General features: G+C 40.8%; 1 protein-coding gene across 1 annotated transcript; it reads left to right on the plus strand.

Moving 5' to 3' along the window:
• Positions 1–7857: 7857 nt before the first annotated feature.
• On the plus strand, positions 7858–23183 carry LOC308085607 (CD9 antigen-like). Its single transcript, XM_080428825.1, has 8 exons — positions 7858–7949; positions 8995–9091; positions 9685–9782; positions 13313–13387; positions 13861–13965; positions 14886–14951; positions 22058–22141; positions 23039–23183. The coding sequence occupies exons 1-8, from the start codon at positions 7881–7883 to the stop codon at positions 23093–23095; spliced, it is 651 nt and encodes a 216-aa protein (XP_080284951.1). The 5' UTR covers positions 7858–7880; the 3' UTR covers positions 23096–23183.
• The last annotated feature ends 372 nt before the right edge of the window (positions 23184–23555 follow it).

Consider the following 23555-nt stretch of genomic DNA (forward strand, 5'->3'; position numbering starts at 1 on the left):
ACTAGGGTGTTCTATGCCTTACTAGACTCTAATAGGCTCTATTAGGCTGTACTAGGCTCTTGTCAGCCCTGTAGCCCCTTTGCATTTGAGATTAACCACTGTGTACACGGGCAATAGTTTTACATGAGTTTGTGTCCACGGCCAATAGTTTTACATGAACATGTCTAGGCTATAGTGCAGTACTGCCTCGTACAGCCTAACAGAGCCCAGCACAGCCCACCAGAGCCCATTATAGTCCACCAGAGCCCAGCACAGCCCAGCACATTCCAGCACACCCAAGACCAGCCCAGTGGGAGAATAGCCTAGGTTATGGGGGTAGTTATACGACTGTACTAGGCTATACAGGGCTGGGTCCGGCTGGAATAGGCTAAACTAGGGTGTTCTATGCCTTACTAGACTCTAACAGGCTCTATTAGGCTGTACTAGGCTCTTGTCAGCCCTGTAGCCCCTTTGCACTTGAGATTAACCAATGTGTCCACGGGCAATAGTTTTACATGAGTTTGTGTCCACCGGCAATAGTTTTACACGAAAATGTCTAGGCTATAGTGCAGTATTGCCCCGTACAACCTAACAGAGCCCATCACAGCCCACCAGAGCCCATTACAGCCCACCAGAGCCCAGCACAGCACAGCACATTCCAGCACACCCAAGTCCAGCCCAGTGGGAGAATAGCCTATAGGGTATGTGGGTAGTTAGATGACTGTACTAGGCTATACACGGCTGGGTCCGGCTGGAATAGGCTAAACTAGGGTGTTCTATGCCTTACTAGACTCTAATAGGCTCTATTAGGCTGTACTAGGCTCTCGTCAGCCCTGTAGCCCCTTTGCATTTGAGATTAACCACTGTGTACACGGGCAATAGTTTTACATTAGTTTGTGTCCACGGCCAATAGTTTTACATGAACATGTCTAGGCTATAGTGCAGTACTGCCTCGTACAGCCTAACAGAGCCCAGCACAGCCCACCAGAGCCCATTATAGTCCACCAGAGCCCAGCACAGCCCAGCACATTCCAGCACACCCAAGACCAGCCCAGTGGGAGAATAGCCTAGGTTATGGGGGTAGTTAGATGACTGTACTAGGCTATACAGGGCTGGGTCCGGCTGGAATAGGCTAAACTAGGGTGTTCTATGCCTTACTAGACTCTAATAGGCTCTATTAGGCTGTACTAGGCTCTTGTCAGCCCTGTAGCCCCTTTGCACTTGAGATTAACCACTGTGTCCACGGGCAATAGTTTTACATGAGTTTGTGTCCACCGGCAATAGTTTTACATGAACATTTCTAGGCTATAGTGCAGTACTGCCCCATACAACCTAACAGCCCAGCACAGCCCACCAGAGCCCATTACAGCCCACCAGAGCCCAGCACATTCCAGCACACCCAAGTCCAGCCCAGTGGGAGAATAGCCTATAGGGTATGTGGGTAGTTAGATGACTGTACTAGGCTATACAGGGCTGGGTCCAGCTGGAATAGGCTAGACTAGAATGTTCTAGGCCTTACTAGACTAGAATAGGCTCTATTAGGCTGTACTAGGCTCTTGTCAGCCCTGTAGCCCCTTTGCACTTGAGATTAACCACTGTGTCCACGGGCAATAGTTTTACATGAGTTTGTGTCCATCGGTAATAGTTAATGCTGGCTGTGTACACATGTCCACTTCCGATAGTTTTGGAAAATAGCCTGCCACCCTGTGGAATTATGCTTGAACTGCAGAAAAGGACCCTAAATACAAAAAAAGGAAACAAAAATCATCCGTGGGACTGATGGGCGAACAAGTGGTATCCACACGCAGAGGGGGGCCCAGAAGACATTTAGAGTCCCCCCGGTGAATTTTCACGCCCCCACAGACTGTACAGTGGAACCCAGAAATTGGCCGTGTCCAAAGGGCATAGGGACTATGGCTCGTGGACACAAAACGCGATAAATGTAATAATAATAATAATAATAATAATAATAATAATAATAATACTAAACCATTTTAAGTAGAATAATTCAATTTGAAGTTAAACAATACCTGGTAATGTGTGTGGGTGGTTAAATAATTAGATTTGTAGAACAACAGTGGTGTAAAGTAACTAATTACATTTACTCAAGTACTATACCTAAGTAAAGATTTGACGTATTTTTTACTTTACTAGAGTATTTCCAATTTCCAGTACTTTTACTTCTACTCCACTACATCTCACTTATCATAACTATAATCCATATTTAGATCAGTTATTTAAAACATGTTTATTTATTGTGTAGAATTATTTATTTACTATTGTGTAGTAATATAATACAATATGTCTCAAAACATTAGCATGCCATACAGTTGAATTATTGCAAATTAAATAAATATAATTTCAAGAAATTAAAACTAATATTGAATAGCCTAACAAAAGGCTTTTGGAGAAGTTACTTTCAGTTTCATTTCAGAAACACACACACACACACACACACACACACACACACAATCAAAGTCAAGCGTTCACAGCTGGTGTTAATTATTTTGCCCTGCAAACTATCGCTGACTATCCTACGAATGTTACACCCTCTGACAAGTGGATTCTAGTTCAAGATGAGAACAGTTACAAAGGAAGGCTATTACTTTCTCACTACCTTCAGTTGAGACGCTGCTGTGTGAGGGGAGAGGTGAGGGGGGAAGGGGTGAGGGGAGAAATGCAGCCACTCTACTCCTCAGACGAGAGACGCAACGGATATATACTTCTCCATACAACAGTGTTTTACCGGATTTGTGATGCTGTTGAAAAAGCGCTCTCCAGTACAGGTAGAGTTGAATGGTGATGGTCCTCTGTATGTTAATGACCTTGGCTGTGGCTTCACGGCTTGGCCATTGTTCTCATAGAACAAGTTTGTCCAGTATTCAGACCCACTGACCAGGCAGCCTAAGAAGCTTCTGGGCGCTGCCGTTTTTTTCTGCCTTTTTTTTTTCTCTCTCGTTTTTTTTTCCATTAGAGGTAGTGTTAAATGGCGTTTTCTCAAATCACCTCGCGGGCCAGATTTGACGACGTCGCGGGCCAGAAATGGCCCGCGAAACACCAGTTTGACATCGCTGGCGTAGAGGGTAGTTATACCCTCACAAAAACATGTAGTAATCCTGGTCACTATACTGCCTCCCCCTGGTCAGCCGGGGCGCCTGATGGAGGGGAAGGGAACTGGTTGGAATAACGTGTTCCTTCCACGCGCTACGTCCAACCAGGGAAACGCCCCCTGTCAGGTGACAAGAAGGTCAGTTGGCTCTCATGCATTGAAGGAGGCATGAGCTCGGCCCTGGCCTCCCTAGGCTGGTGGGAGGAGTGTTGTGCCCAGGATCACTTAGCAAATTGGCACCGGGTGAAAAAAAAAAAGGGTTACAAAATCGAGGGATAAAAAATATTTAAGTCTTTGCTTGACGGACATTCTAAGTGAAAGACAAGTCACAGCAAATCACTGAGTTCAATAAAACGAACGTCAATCCGACGAATGGACATAAACAGTCAAGCTTTTCATACAGAAGGCTTTAGGCAGCTTGTTACATTAAGGACATTTCAGACTACGCGTAGTACTTCATTTTCAATGAAAGGCGACTAGGCGAGTGGAGGTCTAGCTCTATGGAGGTAGGAGCAGTCTGACACACACATGTATGCTTGTCACACAAACACAACACACACACACACACTCGTCCCGTGCCAGAGTTGAGCTGGCTTTCAACAAGTTGATAACAACACCACATGCGAGAAACGGAGCTCCGCGCGCGCACACACACACACACACACACACACACACACACACACACACACACACACACACACACACACACACACACACACACACACAGGCGCATGCAAGAGAGGGAGAAACGGAGGGGTGGTTTATTTACTGGATAAAATAAAGGGATGTTGCTCGCTTTAGCAGTGGACGAGTGGTAGTAGGGGGTACTAAGTGAAAAATCGTTACGCGGCGGATAAAAGCATGAAATTTTATACAGATGTCCCTTGGGTCATCCTAAAACATCCTAGAAGGGGTGCCCAAAAAAATCTTAAACAGGAAGTGAGTTATGGACTAAATCCAAAATGGCCACCTAAACTGTTGACCGTTGACTCAAAAGACACCAAAAGAATCTCCAAAAAGCATAAAATGTGGCACACATGTCCCTTGGGTCATCCTAAGACATCCTAGAAGGGGTGCCCAAAAAATTCTGAAACAGGAAGTGAGTTATTGACCAAATTGAAAATGGCCGCCTAGTGTTGTCGATTGACTCAAAAGACAACTAAAGAATCTCCAAAAAGTATACAATTTGGCACATATGTCCCTTGGGTCATCCTAACACATCCTAGAAGGGGTGCCCAAAATAATCTGAAACAGGAAGTGAGTTATTGACTAAATTGAAAATGGCCGCCTACAGTGTTGAAAAATGATGCAAGATACCTAAAGAATCTCATAAAAGCATGAAATGTGGTACAAATGTCCCTTGGGTGATCTGAACGCATCCTACAAGGGGTGCCCAAAAAGGTTTTAAACAGGAAGTGACCGCCTAAAGCAGTTGACACAAAAGAAAACATAAAGGGACGTCATAAAAGTGTATAATTTGGTACGTACATTGAGTGCTTCTTAATATATCCTAGAAGAGGTTATTTATTTGCTTGTTTATTAAACTTTTTAGGAAGGGACCATGTTGAAGAAATTCTAAATGGCTGTTTAAACAGTTGACCATGGCAGTCTGCATATTATGCAGACTCAATACGACAGGTTATGCAGTGCATAACCTGCCGTATTTTGTAGTCTACCTTCTGTTTTCATTTCTACATCACTTATTCATTTTACTTTCTGCATTATTTTTTTATTGTACTCTTTGAATCTTCTTTATTTATCTAACTCTCTGCATATTCTTATTTATTTTACTCTGCATCTTATCTTACTCTGCATATTCTTATTTTACTCTCTGCATCTTATTTATTTTGCACTCTACATCTTCTTGCTTGTTTTACACTCTATCTTCTCATGTATTTTCTTTTCTTGATCATTACTGTTTTTTTGTGATTAGTGTTTAGTAACTACATGTATTCATGTGTGCCATTTCGCAATTACCAGCACATTGGCATAATGCTCTGCAAGGTAACCCAGCATCCCGGCATCTACACTTTCTCGAACAGAAGGGCTCTGCAGCCACACTTGAGTTCTCTACAAACTTAAGCAGCCTCTGGCAAGAGTGTCCATAAAGGTGTCCACGAATCAGCGACTTTAATCCATCCATATTTGTCAGGAGATGGTAGAGATTACATAGCTTTCAGGCTTCTGGACCAAATGCCAGATTGGCTGCTCGATTTGAATATTGTAGCAGTGCAGCCCGTGTGGGAGGAGTGTTTTCCATTGAGAGACTATTAAAACTTTTTTTGGCACCCCTTAGGATGCATTCAGATCACCCAAGGGACATTTGTACCAAATTTCATGCTTTTATATGAGATTATTTTTTATGAGTGTCTTTTGCATCATCTGTCAACACTGTACACGGGCACGGCCATTTTCAATTTAGTCAATAACTCACTTCCTGTTTAAGATTTTTCTGGGCACCCCTTCTGGGATGTCTTGGGATGACCCAAGGGACATGTATGCCAAATTGTATGCTTTTATGAGATTCTTTAGTTGTCTTTTGAGTCAATGGATAACACTGTAGGCGGCCATTTTCAATTTTGTCAATAACTCAGTTCCTGCTTAAGATTTTTTTGGGCACCCCTTCTAGGATGTCTTAGGATGACCAAAAGGACATGTGTGCCAAATTGTATGCTTTTATGAGATTCTTTAGTTGTCTTTTGAGTCAATCGACAACACTAGGCGGCCATTTTCAATTTAGTCCATAACTCACTTCCTGTTTCAGATTCCTTTGGGCACCCCTTCTAGGATGTCTTAGGATGACCCAAGGGACATATGTGCCACATTTTATGCTTTTTGGAGATTCTTTTGGTGTCTTTTGAGTCAACGGTCAACAGTTTAGGTGTCCATTTTGAATTTTGTCCATAACTCACTTCCTGTTTAAGACTTTTTTGGGCACCCCTTCTAGGATGTTTTAGGATGACCCAAGGGACATCTGTATCAAATTTCATGCTTTTATCCACCGCATAACGATTTGGCCATTTTTTGTGCTTAGTACCCCCTACTATGGGGGGGATTTATATCGCCGATATCGTTGCCTTTTGCGATACTGACATCGCACACGTTTATACCGCGATAACGATACGATAACGATATATCGTGCAGCCCTAATACACATACACATACACATACACATACACATACACATACACATTTATATTTATAACCAAACAGCACTCCAGCAAACCCAGAAGGCGGTGCAAGTCTAGGCAGCAGGCATAGTAAGTTGTCCATCTCTGTTCTCTGGAGTGTGCAGTCCCTTCCTTATGGAAGGTCCATCCGTTTTTACAGTTTACATACATACATACATACATACATACATACATACATACATACATACATACATACATACATACATACATACATACATACATACATACATACAGCTTCTGCGTTCAACACCATCATCCCGCAGACCCTTGCCAATAAGCTGCTGCTGCTCGGATTAACACCAGATCTGTGCAACTGGGTCCTGGACTTTTTGACTCACCGGCCACAGCCTGTCAGAATCCACGGCAAATCATCCTCCTCCATCATCCTCAACACCGGTTCACCCCAGGGGTGTGTCCTGAGCCCCCTGCTGTACACGCTCTTCACGCATGACTGCTCAGCTAGACACCCAGGCAGCCATATCGTGAAGTTCGCAGACAACACGGTTTAGTGGACAGATGTTCCACAATGACGAGGTGTCGTACCGGCAGAACTAGTAGACTGGTGTGCGGAGAACAGTCTCTGCATCAACGTGGGGAAAACTAAGGAGATGATTGTGGACTTTAGAAGGAGAGACCACACCCCTCCTCCCCCTGTTCATGGTGGAAAGGGTCCCCAGCTTCAAATACCTTGGAGTACATATTTCAGAGGACTTGAAGTGGGCCATAAACTCTTCCAACATCCTAAAAAAGGCCCACCAGCGCCTTTACTTCTTCAGGAGGTAGGCTGGCCTCAACACCTCTGTACGGGAGGCATTCTACAGGTGTGTGGTGGAGAGTACTCTCACATTCTCCATCACCACCTATGGGAACTGCTCTGCTGCGGACAAGAAGGCACTGCAGAGGGTGGTGAAAAACACCCAGAAGATCACCCAGAGTAGTCTCCCGTCCATTGAGGACATTTACATCAGCAGGTGTAGGAGCACTGCGGCCCGCATTATGGAGGACCCCACTCACCCGGCCCATAAACTGTTTGATCCTCTCCCCTCGGGCAGGAGGCTGCGGTCAATCAGGGCCAAAACTGAAAGGTTTAAACACAGCTTCTACCCGGAAACTGTTAGACTGCTGAACACTTAAAGCCACGATAAATGCACTTTCGCAGTTGCCTTACTGTGCTTTTAATAATAGTATGTCATGCTGCCATGTTATCTGTTCTGATAAATGATGGATGCTATACTGTTTTTAATATGCTGCTCAGTTTTACTTCACTGCACTTTAGGATTTTATGCTTAGGTTTTTATGCTTATTTATTGATAGTTATTTATATTGTACACTGCTTGTCCTGAGTATGATTTTCGTTTCATGTGAAAACATGTAAATGACAAATAAAGTGAACCTTGCACCTTGAACCTTTATTTCTATATTTCTGCCACCAGGGGGGCGCCATTACCTTGTTTTTTTTGTTTTTTTGTCTGTCTTTCTTTTTTTGATGGTTTAGACTAAGACCGCCCCATCAAACTATAAAAGTTACAAGAAAGGAAGAGAGGTCCAATTATCTGCCTCAGACCATCGACATAAAACATATACATAAAAAATCTGTCAGAATGGCTGATCTCTCCTGTGGAGAGGTGTGCTTGAAGTACCTTCTCATCATCTTTAATTTTATCTTCTGGGTGAGTTTTGACAACAAGTGTGTGCTTTTGTTGTTCTTTGTTTATAAAAATGTGTCATTGGCTGTATTTCTTTCATAATTAGAACTAGCTTGTGTCAAATAGCTTATGCTGGTTGTTTCAACGTTCAAGTGTTTAGACAGACATATGTGTTGTGTTTATAGGGAACTAAAGATGGTTGCTTCCCCACTCAAACGCACTTGCCTGTCGGGCAACCTGAAAGCAAGCACCACTTGCCCCGAACATTTTATTGACTTGCCACGGGCAGTCGGGCAACCATTAGTGTAAACCCCTGTATAAATGTATAAAGGTATAGAGCGTTTAAGAGGTTATCACTTTTGTTTTTTTGTTGTGTTTTTTTTAACACATCTATGAAAGCCTACAGTATATGATTTGACAATAATCAGCCATGAACTTATTAAGATAACCATTATCCAACATCAGGGCCCGCAACTGCATATCTGCTGTAGATATCAATCGAAACAGCTCTGGGGAAACTCAGAGCAGCTTTTTCCTGTTTTATCTTCACATCTTTTCTAGCATGTCTGCATACTTTCAGCCTTTTGCCTAATTTATGTTATGTCGTCTTACGTTGTATTTATGTTCTTATGTCAAATGAACAAACGTTTTGGCTATCCAGCCTTCGTCAGTCATAGCCGAAAGTTTGTTCAGCCGAAAGTTTGTTCATTTGACATGTAAGAAATAATAAAAGAGGGAACTCACTCTGAGTGCGACCAAATACCTTTATAAATGTTGTTGATCTAAGAGGATATCGCGAGTCAGAGCGTGGTGGTAACAGAAAAGTTTATTTAGGTTGAAGGTTTAAAAACATGTTAAACATGTTGCAGAAAAGCATGTTACCTTGATCCATTCTATGCAATATCAATACATCTTGTCATATAGAACGTGTTGTAAACTTGTAGATTGCCTATGTTCACTATTTGTCATACAAGTTAACATGTCTGTGTGTGTGTGCGCGTGTGTGTGCGTGTGTGCGTGTGCATGCATGCACGTGCGTGCGTGCGTGCGTATGCGTGCATGCACACAGGCAGCAGGTATGGCAGTACTGGCTGTAGGACTCTGGCTGCGTTTTGACACCAGGACTGCATCTCTATTTACAGACTCTTCAACCGTCTTCTTTACTGGTACGCTCTGCTCTCAGACTCTATTTACTTACACTGTTTCTCAACCTGTGTGCCGGGGCCCACTGGTGGGCCGTGAGAATATTGCAAGTGGGCCCCCAAATAATTAGTAAAACATTAAAAACATTAAAAAAAATAAAAACAAAAAAAGTAATGGCATTTTGGCTGCCGTGTTAAAGTGGTCAGATGGGTGGGCCGCGAACCCCTTTGAGACTTTCAAGTGGGCCCTGATCCAGTAAAGGTTGAGAACCACTGTCTTAGAAAATCGTTAGAGGAATAGTTCATTGAGTCTCCTACCGGAGACGTTGATGTTCTATTTAGTTGTTGATAGTTATCGTTGTCGATAGCAGCGTATCCCAACCTGGGGTCTGAGGCCTCTTCTATCTGGAGGTAGTCCAACATTTTAAACATGTTAAAAATCATAATCAAATCTTATTTTTTGCTCTTTAACCCCTTTATTTGAAAGAAAGAAAAGAAAAATGTCATCCCTGTTCGCTTGTTATATATATATATATATATATATATATATATATATATATATATATATATATATATATATATATATATATATATATACGCTACTGTTTATGTTATAGGTGTGTACATCATGGTGGCAGCAGGGTTTTTGATGATGGTTGTAGGATTCCTCGGATGCTGTGGAGCCTTAAAGGAGTCACAGTGCATGCTGGGATGGGTCAGTGGTTTATTCTCTGTATAAATGTAATAGCAAAGCACTTGTAAACATCCATGTTAATTTGCGCATAGCAATCTCTGATAATTTGTGCCTAATAAACACAATGTGTTCTACTGCTGCTGTGGTCAACCATGATGACGTATCATATCACCATTCTGTGTGTGTGTTTGGATTTTCAAGATAAATGACTCAGATAATGAATATCCCGAGTGTGTTGAACTGTACTTGCTTCTCTACAGTGTTCATTTCATCGACTAAAACTATGATGAAAAATGTTCATCGACTAGCTTTTTTCACTGATGAAAACTGAATAAATCTAAACTAGAAAAAGTGCTCCTCGGAGCACAGGTCTCCGCCAGGTCAGGTAGGTTATTGTGGCCTCCTGGTGGCGCTATAATAGGCCAATGTGTTTTGGGTGACATTTGCTCCTCAACATAGTGTGAATGTGCGTGCAAAGTTTGACCGTAATTGGACGCTGCATTCATGATTTGCGGCATTTTGTTCAAAACAAGCCACTACTGCAAACTTTAGATGTCAATCTTAGCCAATCAGGATGGAATATGAAAAATCAAACACATCCGTCTTGATCACATGACTATAGAGATCATGTGTATCGATTTGCGTGACATTTGGATAAAATCGGAAGGAGTAATATGAAAAAAAATGTTTTACATAAGTCGGCCTCTAGGGAGTGCGCTTACAAAGTTTTAGGTGCAGTTATAGGTAAAAACACGAATCGGCCTGTTATAGCGCCACCATGAGGCTGATTTGAAAATTTTCAAGTGGCATTTCTTCCTCGGCATAGTGGAAACATGCGTGGAAAATTTCAAGGAAATTGCATGCTGTGTTCATGATTTGAGTTCAAAACGGTGCACTCCTGCAAACTTTGGAAGCCATTTTTAGCCAATCAGGATGGAATATGAAAAATCTGAAAGACCTGTTTTGTTTAATGACTATAGAGATACTGTGTACCGATTTGCAGGATTTTGGGACAAAATCTGTAGGAGTACTGTCAAAAAATATGTTTTGCACAAATCGGCCTCCTGGTGGCGCTATAAAAGGCCCATGTGAAAAATTTGGGGCAGAGGTTCTGCTGTGGCATCCAGGGAGTGTGTGTGCACAGTTTCACTGCGAGCAAGCGAACGGTGCCGGAGATTAGCTGTCCACAGACAGAATGACGGACACACGGACGAACACACACACACGGACGGACGGACGGACGGACAGGGGGAAAAACATACTCTCTCGCCATGCCTTTCGGCCTGGCGGAGACAATAAAAACTAAGCTACAGTATGATGACTAAAACTATGACTAACTAGAAAAAGTGTTCCTCGGAGCACAGGTCTCCGCCAGGTCAGGTAGGTTATTGTGGGCCAGTAATGTTCGGAATTTGCCAATCAGCATGGAATATGAAAAATCAGACGGAACCATCTTGATCACTTGACTATAGAGATAATGTGTACCGATTTGCATGATGTTTGGACAACATTTGTAGGAGTAATATAAAAAAGAAAAGTGTTGCAAAAATCGGCCTCCTGGTGGCGCTATAATAGGGCAATATTAAAATGTGGCATTTGTTCCTCACCGTAGTGCGAATGTGCGTGCCAAGTTTCACCGCAATCGGATGCTGCGTTTATGATTTGCGGGCCACTCCTGCAAACTTTAGATGTCAATCTTAGCCAATCAGGATGGAATATGAAAAATCAAAGAGATCCTTCTTGATCACATGACAATAGAGATCATGTGTACAGAGATGTTGATAAAATCTGATGGCTTAATATTTAAAAAAAATGTTTTACATAAGTCGGCCTCCTGGTGGCGCTATAAAAGGCAAATGTGAAAAATGCAGGGCAAAGATTTTTCCTTGGCCTCTAGATAGTGTGCAAACAAAGTTTTACACAGATCGGTGCAGTTATAGGTAAAAACACGAATCGGCCTGTTCTAGCGCCACCATGAGGCTGATTTGAAAAATGTAAAGTTGCATTTCTTCCTCGGCCTAATGAGAATGTGCGTGCAAAATTTCACGGGAATTGCATGCTGTGTTCTTGATTTGAGGCATTTTTATCAAAACGGAGTACTCCTGCAAACTTTGAAAGCCAATTTTAGGATGGAATATGAAAAATCTGAAAGACCTGTTTAGTTTAATGACTATAGAGATACTTTGTACCAATTTGCAGGATTTTTGGACAAAATCTGTAGGAGTACTGTCAAAAAATGTCGGCCTAATGGTGGCGCTATAACAGGCCCATGTGAAACATTTTTGCTGCGATCAAGCCAACAGTGCCAGAGATTAGCACACACACACACGGACACACACACAGACACACGGACGGACGGACGGACAGGGAGTAAAACACACTCTCGCCATGCCTTTCGGCCTGGCGGAGACAAAAATACTGACAATTTCGTCAAAAAAATTAAACTAGACTAAAAAGAGATCCAGTAGAACTAAGACAAGTCATTTTATGCGGAATTTTATTCAAAAGATTTGACTAAAACTAAATAAATATTTGCTGTCAAAATCAACACTGCTTCTCTGTCATGCCAGGCACACTATAAAATATTATTCACATGGTGTATTGTAGATCTTAAAACTAGAATCAAGAATCAAGTTTTATTTGTCACAGACTACAAGCAGCTAAATGTTGGGACTTATTCCGTTAAATGATTTTTCACATAATATAGCCATAACAATAAGTAAGAGAAGAAGTACTATAATAATAATACAAAATATGTGTACAGTAAGAAACAAATAAGATCTTATCTTACACAGGTAGGTACGTTAGCATATCAGTATGCAGCCGTTCCAGAAGTGTGCAGGTGATGCATATAGCCTATCGTCTCTGTCGGGTGGAAACCTTTATTATGTCCAAAACTGTGGGGTCCGTGACTCTGAGAGTGTACAAATGGAACCAAATTGGAACCATAAGAATCATCTACAGTGTAGATTGGAAGTTCCAGTGCAGATTAGTTCATTGATTCAACCTTTTTAACATTTTAAGGACCACCAGTTCGATACGCAATAGACCACGGACCCCCATTTTGTTTAGATCTTTTGATTTATCTCTGGGACCCTGATCTACACTGTAAAATCCACAGTGTTCATTTAAAACAGCACCATGTAACTTTCCTCTTCTACACCTGATTTGAACTCGGTTTCCTGCGCAATGCTGACATGTTTTACCTGAGCTAATATATCCTGCCTGCTTGCTCAGGGGATACATTTGAATCTTGACGATCAGGTCAAAATTCATGTCAGATCCTAGGTGAGCCATGACCTTTGACATGATCTAAATGTCTCAATAGAAGAGCAGGGAGACACCCCTTAACCATCCCAATTGTATATATATTATTTTAAAAGTTACATAGTGAGGCTTTAACTCTGAGAGTGTACATGTGTATATTTGTACCCTCTCAGAGCTACAGACCCTGTAAGGGGTCCATTTGGACCCCTGGTGGTCGTTGAGAACCAGCGGTTTAGATTAGAAGATAATGGACCTACTTTGTTTTCCTCTCTACTACGTGACAGTTCTTCTCCTTCCTGATTGTCATCTGTGTTGGAGAGGTGGCTGTTGGGATATGGGGTTTCTCCAACGGCGCCAAGGTACAGAACACGCACGCACGCACGCACCTTTTCTAGTTAATAATCAGTACAGTCAATATTCGTCTCAAGGGTACAGTAGCTAAGAGTCTCAGCAGAAAACAGTCAGTTTAACTGACTGTCCATCGTAAGGCCTACTAATCATAGTGTGTGCACTATCCTCACCGAGTGATCTCAGTACTACATAGGTACTGAGACCTTAGGTTGTTGTTTTTTTACTATATATGTAATTTTCAATACTTTCACTTCTACTCATCTACATCTCAGAGGCAAATATTCAACTATTTTCTCCATGACAATTATTTGAAAATGCAAGTTACCAGTTACTCAGTAGATTTGAATTATTGTCTGTCTGTCTGTCTGTCTGTCTGTCTGTCTGTGTCTCTCTCTCTCTCTCTCTCTCTCTCTCTCTCTCTCTCTCTCTCTCTCTCTCTCTCTCTCTCTCTCTCTCTCTCTCTCTCTCTCTCTCTCTCTAGGTGGTGAAAGAAGCAACAGAGTTCTATATGCAGACATACAACGAATACCAAGAAAAAAACCAAACAAGCGGACTAAAGGAGATCCTCCGCTCCATCCACTTTGCAGTGAGTACACGCACGCACGCACGCACGCACGCACGCACGCACGCAAGCACACACACACAGGTTTGTATTACTATATCCTACTTGTGAGGACACCAACGTTTTAGGACAGTGATTTTATTTATGCATGCTTTTTTACAAATTGACCCTTTGTTAAGTCCCGCCCGTGGTTCCGCCCCTCTTCACACCCATTGATTGCTGTTTCTTGGTTGGACAAAAATCCTTTCTCTCCATCCACTACGATTGAAATTACAGGGTTTTCAGTTAATTTGTATTGATATTCAGTGTATTCTATTCTTACTTTAAAATTGGTCTCAGTAAAAAGGAACATCTCCAGGTGTAGTAGGCCTATAGTGACTGGGCATAAATGATGTTTGATTTTTTGTTTAGATTTTTAGATTTTTTGCAAATTCTACATAAACAACCATAAGGCGGAACCAGGGTAGAACAAGGCAGCAAGAGCCTGCTGTTTAGTCAATCAGAGACCAATCAGAAGGCTGACAATTGTAAGATCAACTCTAGAAATCAGTTTTAACCCTAAAACAAGCATTTCTCTTGTCATCACAATGTCTAATTCTACTATACTTGTGAGAATATTTGGTCCTTACAAGTATAATAATACAAGCGCACACACACACACACACACACACACACACACACACACACACACACACACACACACACGGTTACATTCAAAACATTTACAAACTTGTATTACACTTGCTACATTATAGTTTAGTATGCTGGGTGTGATGTTTCAAAATGTGGCTTTTGAAACGTTTGGTTTTTGAAACCCACTTCCTGAATGGTTTGGGTTGATAGTAACATGAGCTGACATTGGCTTGGACAGAGCCCTCTAATGTAACTGTTAGTGAGTATACGAAAGGGTGAAATTACATCAGTTGTCCTTGTCTCCTCGGTAGATGAACTGCTGCGGTCCTAAAGGGTCTGAGAGTGAGGTCAAAGAGATCTGCCCCCACGTCACCAAGGTAACACATTTACAGACAGACCATATTATATACAACACTATTTTATATACATACATACATCACCCCCCTGCCTCGATTGTGCCTCTAGTCCAGCGATGTCAAACTGGTGTTTCGCGGGCCATTTCTGGCCCGCGGCGTCGTCAAATCTGGCCCGCGAGGTGATTTGAGAAAACGCCATTTAATACAACCTCTAAAGGGGAAAAAAAACAGGGAGAAAAAAAAAAGGCAGAAAAAAACGGCAGCGCCCAGCAGCTTCTTAGGCTGCATGGTCAGTGGGTCTGAATACTGGACAAACTTGTTCTATGAGAACAATGGCCAAGCCGTGAAGCCACAGCCAAGGTCATTAACATACAGAGGACCATCACCATTCAACTCTACCTGTACTGGAGAGCGCTTTTTCAACAGCATCACAAATCCGGTAAAACACCGTTGTATGGAGAAGTATATATCCGTTGCGTCTCTCGTCTGAGGAGTAGAGTGGCTGCATTTCTCCCCCACCCCTTCCCCCCTCACACAGCATCGTCTCAACTGAAGGTAGTGAGAAATGAATAGCCTTCCTTTGTAACTGTTCTCATCTTGAACTAGAATCTACGGAGCCCCTAAAGGGCCATGGTGCAGATCTTTTTTTATCTCGTTCTAACAACATATATGTCGTTCTAACATCTTATTAACTTGAGCGCTCGAGATCCTAAGACGTTCCCACATCATAATAAAGTGAGAGAACGAGATCCTTATGTCGTGCGCTCGAGATCCTTATCTCGTTCTAACGTCTTATTAACTTGAGCGCTCGAGATCCTAAGTGGTCCCACATCATAATAAAGTGAGAGAACGAGATCCTTATGTCGTGCGCTCGAGATCCTTATCTCGTTCTAACGTCTTATTAACTTGAGCGCTCGAGATCCTAAGATGTTCCCACATCATAATAAAGTGAGAGAACGAGATCGTTATACTCACCTTTACGCACGGTGGATTTACTTGGATTATGCGATATAATAGCCTGTGCGACAGTGTGCGTCCATCCTATTCTTTATTATGGTGAACGAATTGATGCTATTTTTTGTCCTTGTTGGTGTACAGTTGGTTCTGGTTGCAATGGATACAGTAGCTGTCGGCCGGGCGCACAACGGTGCAGAATGGCAACATCAGGCTCGCGCTCTCTCTCTCTCTCTCTAGGGGGTGGCCATAGCTGAGTGGTTAGTGAGCCCGCCTAGGGAGCCAGGGCCCCTAGTTGCCCCAGGTACGATTCCAGGCCATGCCAGCAATTGTGTCGATGAAATGCAATTTGTCCCTGAGCAAGACTTTTAACCCCTAATTGCTCACAGGCCCTCATTGGAAACAAGCCCGCAAGGACTTTCATGAACGGACCTGTTAAAGGAATTATCCTTTCTCTCTCTCTCTCTCTCTCTCTCTCTGCTAATTCTCAACGAAAATCTGTGATTCTATTTTTCCTATGATCACCAGAAGTGAGAGTGTCAATTCCTTGATCAAATATGGTTTTATTCAAAGGAAATCAAAGGCTACAGCTTATGGAGCCAACATCGGTATAGTGTCCAAGCATCTCAGAAAGAGTTTTCACCGCAGCATAATTCCATTGCTCAGGAAATAAACAACGGATTACAATAATATAACATTCCCTATAATCAGTAACATGTAGGTGATACCTATGTCTATCAAATATGGTTTTATTGAAAGGCAATCAAAGGCTAGATCAAGCTTAGAAAGCAAACATCGGGTAATATCCGACGCTACGGCGGTGCCTCGTGCGGCTGCAGAGTAAGACTATAGGACACTCATTTATGACATTGTGCCGTTTGTTCAACACTCAACTCTTAGCAACAAAGTTTATTTTCATACAATAGGCCTATAGATTACATTTCAATATTAAAAGTAAATAGAAAAACAACACTTCTGGGTCCAATTAGTCTAGTTTTGTAATAGAGAGGAATGGTCACATATTCCCACCTATAAACATGTTTTTGCCCAATGCTGACAGCTGGTCAGCAGGTGGTTTCATGAATAGACAATATTTTGGACCAATTAGAAATATATATATATTTGCAAAAGCAGTGTTGGGTAACTAGTAAAGGTATTAAATTGGTTGTCAGTGGCTGGCAGCGCAGTGTGCACTGCACATCTAATCGCAAAAACCCGACGCTTATTTTGTCTTGATCAACCGCGATACATTTGACAAAATACAGCGAAATCCCCAAATTCTTAATATCCAGTAAGCAATAGGAATTAACTGCAAACAAATTCAAAGTTGTATGCTATCAATATCACACAAAAGTAGAGAGAAGCTGTGATCTCACCTCACAAACAAATGGACAAGAAATAATCATTTTGAAAACAACATCATGTTCTGTTCATTTGTCAACAATGATCTAAATGGAAAGTTTATTTCAGCAACTAGAAAGTGACAGTTTGACATAGTTTGAGACATTTTTGCTGCGCAGGCCAGTCCTCGTTTAAGTTAATTGCTTTCATCTGTTGTTCTGCTGTGCGCAACAGGGCATATCTCCGCCAGGCCAGGTTTACCTACCCAGGCCATGAAATTCATAGGCAGTCATATTAGCCAATTAGAATGAAATCTGCTAAAACTGACTCATATACTGATACAGAACCATATATAGGCTATATATTGTCGCTGTCGGATGGAAACCTTGTATGTTCTTTTTTTTATTATTATTTTAAAACAATTTAAAATTGTGAAAATAGCCAATCTGCAAGCTATAATTATTAATAATTAAGACATATTATATTTGAAATAGTGAAAAATCAACTAAAGTCATTATTAGTGCATTTTATTTGAATGAAAATACATAAAATCTCTAATCTGTGAATCTAATGTGATTCATGTGACCCCTACTTCAGTCAGTGAAGACCAGGGCTGAAAGTGACATAATTGAGTATAACTTTATACAAATATTGGTAATTTGCCAAGACATTATTTTGTGAAATAAATGGGTTATATTTCACAGATAGTTATTCTTGTACTATATTAAAATAAAATCATCCTGTAGCACCTCTATAGTTTGATGTATAGGCCTGTGGCATGTGTCAAATAAATAAATGTGAGTGAATACATATTTCTTCTATTGCCATTAGCATAAAGTCATGTAGGCTATTAGAAGTGTAGGGAATATGTATTCAACTACATCTATTTATTTGACACATGCTACAGTTCAGCGGTGTAGACACATTTTTGGCAGGATGTGATTCCCACCCAACACACATACAGTATCTAATAATAATAATAATAATAATAATAATAATAATAATAATAATAATAATAATAATGATAATAATAATACATGCATCCACACACACATAACTGAGCGTATTCAACCAGTTTGGAGCTGCGTTTAGCCTTAGATGCTTTTGCCCTATAGAGAGCACATATTCATCAGCTTTCCAAAGCAGAACATTGATTATTACCATTTAAGAGTGCAAGAGTGTTATAAGATGCACCCAATGTCTATGATGCACAATAAACATACGTAATGTGTTTTAATCTTTAAAAAAAAGAACATACAAGGTTTCCATCCGACAGCAACAATATATAGCCTATATATGGTTCTGTATCAGTATATGAGTCAGTTTTAGCAGATTTCATTCTAATTGGCTAATATGACTGCCTATGAATTTCATGGCCTGGGTAGGTAAACCTGGCCTGGCGGAGATATGCCCTGTTGCGCACAGCAGAACAACAGATGAAAGCAATGAACTTAAACGAGGACTGGCCTGCGCAGCAAAAATGTCTCAAACTATGTCAAACTGTCACTTTCTAGTTGCTGAAATAAACTTTCCATTTAGATCATTGTTGACAAACGAACAGAACATGATGTTGTTTGCAAAATGATTATTTCTTGTCCATTTGTTTGTGAGGTGAGATCACAGCTTCTCTCTACTTTTGTGTGATATTGATAGCATACAACTTTGAATTTGTTTGCAGTTAATTCCTATTGCTTACTGGATATTAAGAATTTGGGGATTTCGCTGTATTTTGTCAAATGTATCGCTGTTGATCAAGACAAAATAAGCGTCGGGTTTTTGCGATTATATGTGCAGTGCACACTGCGCTGCCAGCCACTGACAACCAATTTAATACCTTTACTAGTTACCCAACACTGCTTTTGCAAATATATATATATTTCTAATTGGTCCAAAATATTGTCTATTCATGAAACCACCTGCTGACCAGCTGTCAGCATTGGGCAAAAACATGTTTATAGGTGGGAATATGTGACCATTCCTCTCTATTACAAAACTAGACTAATTGGACCCAGAAGTGTTGTTTTTCTATTTACTTTTAATATTGAAATGTAATCTATAGGCCTATTGTATGAAAATAAACTTTGTTGCTAAGTGTTGAACAAACGGCACAATGTCATAAATGAGTGTCCTATAGTCTTACTCTGCAGCCGGACCGAGTCACCGCCGTAGCGTCGGATATTACCCGATGTTTGCTTTCTAAGCTTGATCTAGCCTTTGATTGCCTTTCAATAAAACCATATTTGATAGACATAGGTATCACCTACATGTTACTGATTATAGGGAATGTCATATTATTGTAATCCGTTGTTTATTTCCTGAGCAATGGAATTATGTTGCGGTGAAAACTCTTTCTGAGACGCTTGGACACTACCGATGTTGGCTCCATAAGCTGTAGCCTTTGATTTCCTTTGAATAAAACCATATTTGATCAAGGAATTGACACTCTCACTTCTGGTGATCATAGGAAAATTAGAATCACATATTTTCGTTGAGAATTAGCAGAGAGAGAGAGAGAGAGAGAGAGAGAGAGAGAGAGAGAGAGAGAGAGAGAGCCTGATGTTGCCATTCTGCGCCGTTGTGCGCCCGGCCCGACAGCTACTGTATCCATTGCAACCAGAACCAACTGTACACCAACAAGGACAAAACGATAATAATAATTATTAGTATTATAATAATAGCATCAATTCGTTCACCATAATAAAGAATAGGATGGACGCACAGGCTATTATATTGCATAATCCAAGTAAATCCACTGTGCGTAAAGGTGAGTATAAGGATCTTGTTCTCTCACTTTATTATGATGTGGGAACATCTTAGGATCTCGAGCGCTCAAGTTAATAAGACGTTAGAACGAGATAAGGACCTCGAGCGCACGACATAAGGATCTCGTTCTCTCACTTTATTATGATGTGGGAACATCTTAGGATCTCGAGCGCTCAAGTTAATAAGACGTTAGAACGAGATAAGGATCTCGAGTGCACGACATAAGGATCTCGTTCTCTCACTTTATTATGATGTGGGAACGTCTTAGGATCTCGAGCGCTCAAGTTAATACGATGTTAGAACGACATATATGTCGTTAGAACGAGATTTTAAAAAAATCTGCACCATGGCCCTTTAGGGGCTCCGTAAGAATCCACTTGTCAGAGGGTGTAACATTCGTAGGATAGTCAGCGATAGTTTGCAGGGCAAAATAATTAACACCAGCTGTGAACGCTTGACTTTGATTGTGTGTGTGTGTGTGTGTGTGTGTGTGTGTGTGTGTGTGTGTGTGTGTGTGTGTGTGTGTGTGTGTGTGTGTGTGTGTGTGTGTGTGTGTGTGTGTGTGTGTGTAACCTCGCGTCACCAGTCTTTCCGTGTGTGTGTGTGTGTGTGTTTCCGAAATGAAACTGAAAGTAACTTCTCCAAAAGTCTTTTGTTAGGCTATTCAATATTAGTTTTAATTTCTTGAAATCATATTTATTTAATTTGCAATAATTCAACTGTATGGCATGCTAATGTTTTGAGACATATTGTATTATATTACTACACAATAAATAATTCTGCACAATAAATAAACATGTTTTAAATAACTGATCTAAATATGGATTATAGTTATAAGTGAGATGTAGTGGAGTAGAAGTAAAAGTACTGGAAATTGGAAATACTCTAGTAAAGTAAAAATACGTCAAATCTTTACTTAGGTACAGTACTTGAGTAAATGTAATTAGTTACTTTACACCACTGTTGTTCTATAAATCTAATTATTTAACCACCCACACACCAGGTATTATTATTATTATATTGTTTAACTTCAAATTGAATTTTCTACTTAAAATGGTTTATTATTATTATTATCATTATTATTATTATTATTATTATTATTATTATTATTATTGTTATTATTATTATTACAAATTGCATTGTTTTTTTTTAATGTCAATAATTAAAGTAGCTATTCTTCTTAATACATTTAAAAAAAAAAGTGATATGCATATGTAGCAGTGTCTGAGTGCGTGTGAGCGGGCATGTGCGTCCGCAACTGGTTCCGGCCCACCTCAAGTCACCATTTGGCTACACAAGTTTCAACATAACAGCGACTAGAGTCTAGTCGCTGTTATGTTGAAACTTGTGTCCCCAAAGGGGACGTTGGCGTGGGAGACTGGGGTTCGAATCCCGGGCGTTAAAAGTGTGCATAGCTAAAGGAACACTTCATCCATTTTATACTTTATCTTCATATAATTTAACCTGGTAAACCATCCCGGTCCTGTGAATTCACATTATCATATGTACTCGGGCCCCAAGCGCTGGGTGAGTGTTTCACAGAAACCAAAAAGTGGAAGAGCGTCTCCGGGCCCTGTGATTGACAGACAGCATTTGGGTTTCGGCAAAACGCCCACCCAGTGCTTGGGGCCAGACCGGTCTGCAGAAGACACATGATAATGTGAATTTGCGCGACCGGGATAGTTTACCAGGCTACATAGTTCCATAGTTACGCAGATGACACGCAGTTCTACATCCCCTTAAAACATGTCTCTCAGACATCAAGAAATGGATGTCCCAGAAATCCAAATGCTGTTTTATGTTTTCTTATTTTTTCTTATTTCTATTTTTCTCTCACTGATGTTTACGTTTTTTAACATGTATGTAAAGTACTTTGTAACTATGTTTGGAAAAGCGCTATACAAATAAAATGTATTCATTAATTCATTCATATAATCGGCCGTAAAAGAAAGCTGTTTTTTCCTACACAAAACCAAGTGTAAATTGTTTGTCTGATGAAGTATGAGTTGGAGAGAGAGTGAGAGAGTGAGTGAGTGAGTGAGTGTTAACCTATCTCTGTGTCCTTATAGAGCTGCACTGAAGCATTTGAAGAATTCTTCAGCAGCAAGCTGTACATCATCGGAGGAGTGGGCGTCTGTGTAGGCATCATTATGGTGGGTGTGCTCTCATACACACCGGAAAATAGAAAAAAAAGGTGCCAACTGGAACTGAAACTGGTTCTTCAGACTGATGCCAAAGAATGAAAAATGTTGGTTCCCAGTTCCAGAAAGAACCTTTCACACCAAAGTTCTTCAAATAATCATTCATTTGGTTCTTTGAAGAACCCTTAAGCACATAAACCCTACACTTCATCGACCGGTATCTGCCAGAGAGTTTATACTTGGTCCACTCCTTTTTTCCCCCTCTACACCAAGTATCTTCGTAGAAAACAGCCGATGTACAAGCTCACAAAGTGCCGCGATGCGACTTGTTGTGAGCTTGTCCATTGGATATTATCGCAAATTTGGTGCGAGTACGGCCTTAATAAAAAGAGAAAATGGAGATATAAGTCAAGTTGAAATATGGAGATACAAGGTTTCTGCCCGACAGCAACAATATACTGTCTGTCCCAAACAGCTGGTTGTGGGGGATCTTTTAATGACGGTTTAGATATTATGTCAGCAAAAAATATATAACATATTTTAGCAGCATGTATTTGCATTGATACAATTGAACATACTGGCTTTTGCTTCTTGCTTTTTTTTGGTACATAGTGTTATTCTTCTCTGTATTTTTATGTTGAACTGTTTGGTTGCTACTATATGTGTCTATGAAATGAATACCAAGGACCCCAACGGAAACAAGTCCGCAAGGACTTTTTTGGACGGACCTATTAGACAAAAGTATTATTAATGTAATTGTTATTACATTAATAATATTATTAATGTAATTGTGTAATTGTGATGTATCAGCAAATATAAATGCAGCATACTGGGGGAAAAAGTGTTGTTGTCATTTGTTTCAGCTGTAAGATACTTATGTCCACCTTTCTTTGTTCTCTCTTTCCACAGATATTTGGCATGGTCTTCAGTATGCGCCTCTGTTGTGCTATCCTGAAGTCTGATTAAGCACGCACGCACGCACGCACGCTTGCACGCACACGGAAAAAACACCTGCAGTAGATCTACATTAAAGGTCCGCACAGTAGGTTATAAGTCAGCACCCAGCGAATCAAGTCAGAGAGAGAGATAGTACTCATAACCTGTCAGATTGACCCATCAAATGACGTCACAGCTAAGTCCCGCCCCCCTACCCTTATTTTAACCCCGGAAGTCCCGCCCCCTATTCAGGCGGGAAAAGAAAAGTGCGGGATAAAAAGAGCGGGAGGATTTAAAAAACAAGGCTGTTCCATTATGTCATGTTTAAAAAAGCGGGAAGCATTAAAGTATATAAAGCTGTTATCTCCACCGTGTGTTACAATAGAAAATGGCTTTATCTAAGAAAATGGATTTAGCTGCTGCTGAACGTACGTGGATTCTGTCGGAGAGCAGTCCTATAGCTGATCAAATTAGTGTCCGCTTCAACGAG

This window comes from Gymnoscopelus braueri (genome assembly GCF_963280865.1).
Source record: "Gymnoscopelus braueri genome assembly, chromosome: 5".
Classification (NCBI taxonomy): Eukaryota; Metazoa; Chordata; class Actinopteri; order Myctophiformes; family Myctophidae; genus Gymnoscopelus; species Gymnoscopelus braueri.